General features: G+C 48.2%; 1 protein-coding gene across 4 annotated transcripts in view; it reads left to right on the plus strand.

Annotated features, from left to right (window-relative positions):
* MRPL10 (mitochondrial ribosomal protein L10) overlaps window positions 1–2528 on the plus strand; it is a 10783-nt gene that overhangs the window by 3268 nt on the left and 4987 nt on the right. The window contains exon 1 of one of the 4 annotated variants that reach the window (XM_011999373.1): window positions 168–394. The exons of 1 other annotated variant lie outside the window; for it this stretch is intronic. Coding sequence is in view for 2 of the 3 variants with exons in the window: in XM_011999370.1 (XP_011854760.1) it covers window positions 2452–2525 (74 nt within the window). In the remaining variant the exon portion in view is untranslated. Of the gene's footprint in view, window positions 1–167; window positions 395–2451; window positions 2526–2528 lie in introns of those variants that run through there. 2 more of the 4 variants (XM_011999372.1, XM_011999370.1) reach the window with 2 other exon arrangements.

Here is a 2528-nt window from a genome sequence, read left to right on the forward strand (position 1 = left end):
AGGAAGCCGGAGTCGTTGCTAAGAGACTGGACGCCGAGCCGGGAGGTGAAGACAGGATCCGTTGGCCCGGCTTAGCGCATGCGTGTTACAGCTACAGCTGACGGGTACGCCCACTGCTTCCGGCCCCGGGGTTCGCTACCCCACAATCCTTAGCTCTTTCCGTCACCACTCGGCTTCCGTCCATTCTTCCGGTGGAGATGGCTGCGGCCGTGGCTGGGTTGCTGCGTGGGGGTTTCCTGCCCCAGGCGGGTAAGGAGTGGCCCAGGTCCTCACGGCGTGTCTTGCCGCCGCTCTCTAGTCCTCATCTGCCCTCCTCTACTACTGATTCTTCTCATAATCTCTGACCCCAGCTAGATCGCTGGCCCCGTGCAGCTCCTTGTGATTCCAGACTCTGGTAATCACAGCAACAGCGTCCAGCTGTTGCCTGTCTCCAGAGTTTATTTTGCCTGGACCACTCCTCGCCCAGACCTTTGCATTATGTCTGCCTCTTAATGTCTCAGCCTAAATGTCACCTCAGGTCTACCCTTGACTCCTTAGCCCCATCGCAATCTGTAATTTTGCATTTAAACTGAACAGTTGCTTGTTTAAACTTAAACTCCGCAAGGGCAGAACCATGTTAATTCAGCATAGCCAGCAGGTGGCATGGTGCTTGATGTTAGTAAGGATGCAATAAATATTTGTTTAATGAATGGATTTGAGCACTCAATATAGACCAGGCACTGTGATAACTATTTTTATATGTGTTAGCTCATTTAAATCTTTTAAATCATTTAAATCTGAAGCACCCTGTGAGAAAGACATTCGCATCTCCTCTTTACAGACGCAGCAACTGAAGTTCAGACCAGTTGGGTGGCCAAGGTCACAGCTAGTAATTGGCGGAAGAGAGATTAAAATCCAGTTTCGGCTTGGCGCGGTGGCTCACGCCTGTAATCCCAGCACTTTGGGAGGTTGAGGCGGAGGGATCACCTGAGGTCAAGAGTTTGAGAACAGCCTGGCCAACATGGCGAAACCCCAACTCTACTAAAAACACAAAAATGAGCCGGGCGTGGTGGCACGTGCCTGTAGTCCCAGCTACTCAGGAGGCTGAGGCATGAGAATCGCTTACACCGGGAGGCAGAGGTTGCAGTGAGCTGAGATCGCCCGTCGCTGCACTCCAGCCTGGGCTACAGAGCGAGACTCCATCTCAAAAAAAAGAAAAAGAAAAAAATCCAGTTTCATTTGATTCCAAAGCCTGCCTGCAGTCTTAACAGTTAGGTTTTGTGGCTGCTGGGCAATAAGACCTCTTACCCCAGCAAATATCCATACTGTCTGACTGTTAGAGCCACCTTCTATCTGGACCCTTTTCTGAGGTCACATCCCAGTCTTGGGAATGGCTGAAAGTGGGAAGTTCTAGTCTTGGCCCTTGTGTTGAGGATGAAAGGGTCACTTTGGCTCAGGGCTTTTGAGTGCCTCACTTGTTTTCTGTGGGGTGCTCTGTAGCATTACCTGTAAACAGGAAGAGAGGAGGAAAGAGAAACTTGTCTGAGAGCTGTGAGAATGGTGTAACATTTTTTTCTGCTCTTCAAATCATAGGAGAGGATGTCAGAACAGTGGTTAGAGCAGTGGTTTTCAAACTTTAGTATGCATCAGCATCACCAGGAGGACTTGTTAAAACACTATTTGTGACCAGCCTTGGTAACATAGTGAAACCTAGTTTCTACAAAACAAAACAAACAAAAAACACTATTTGCTAGGCTCCATCCCAGAGTTGCTGATTCAGTAGGTCTAGACAGGGCATGAGAATTTGTATTTCTTTTTCTTTTTCTTTTTGAGACAGTCTTCCTCTGTCGCCCAGGCCGGAGTGCAGTGGCACAATCTCGGCTCACTGCAATCTCTGCCTCTTGGGTTCAAGCAATTCTCATGGCTCAGCCACCTGAGTAGCTGGGACTACAGGTGTGTGCCACCACACCTGGCTAATTTTTGTAGTTTAGTTAGAGACAGAGTTTCACCATGTTGGCCAGGTTGGTCTTGAATTCCTGACCTCAAGTGAGCTGCCCACCTTGGCCTCCCAAAGTGTTGGGATTACAGGCGTGAGCCACCACACCCAGCAAAATTTCTGTTTCTAACAAGTTCTCAAATGATGCTGATGTTGCTGGTTGGGGTACAGGTGGGACATACCTTGAGAACCACTAGATTAGACCAGGGGTTGGCATATTATGGCAGGGCCAATCACTGTGTTTTATAAAATTCTGTTGGTACATAGCTTCTGCTGTCTGTTTACATATTGTCTGTGACTGCTTTTGGCAGAGTTGAGTGTTAGAGACAGAGTACATGGGCCCCAAACTTAAAATATTTATTATTTGACCATTTTAAGAAAGTTTATTCAACCTTATCTCCTTTTTCTTTCTTTTTCTTTTTCTTTTTTTGTCCGAGACGGAGTCTCACTCTGTGCCCAGGCTGGAGTGCAGTGGCATGATCTCGGCTCACTGCAACCTCTGCCTCCTGGGTTCAAGCGATTCTCCTGCCTCAGCCTCTCAAGTAGCTAGGAT

Source organism: Mandrillus leucophaeus, unplaced genomic scaffold (assembly GCF_000951045.1).
Source record: "Mandrillus leucophaeus isolate KB7577 unplaced genomic scaffold, Mleu.le_1.0 Scaffold59, whole genome shotgun sequence".
NCBI lineage: Eukaryota > Metazoa > Chordata > Mammalia > Primates > Cercopithecidae > Mandrillus > Mandrillus leucophaeus.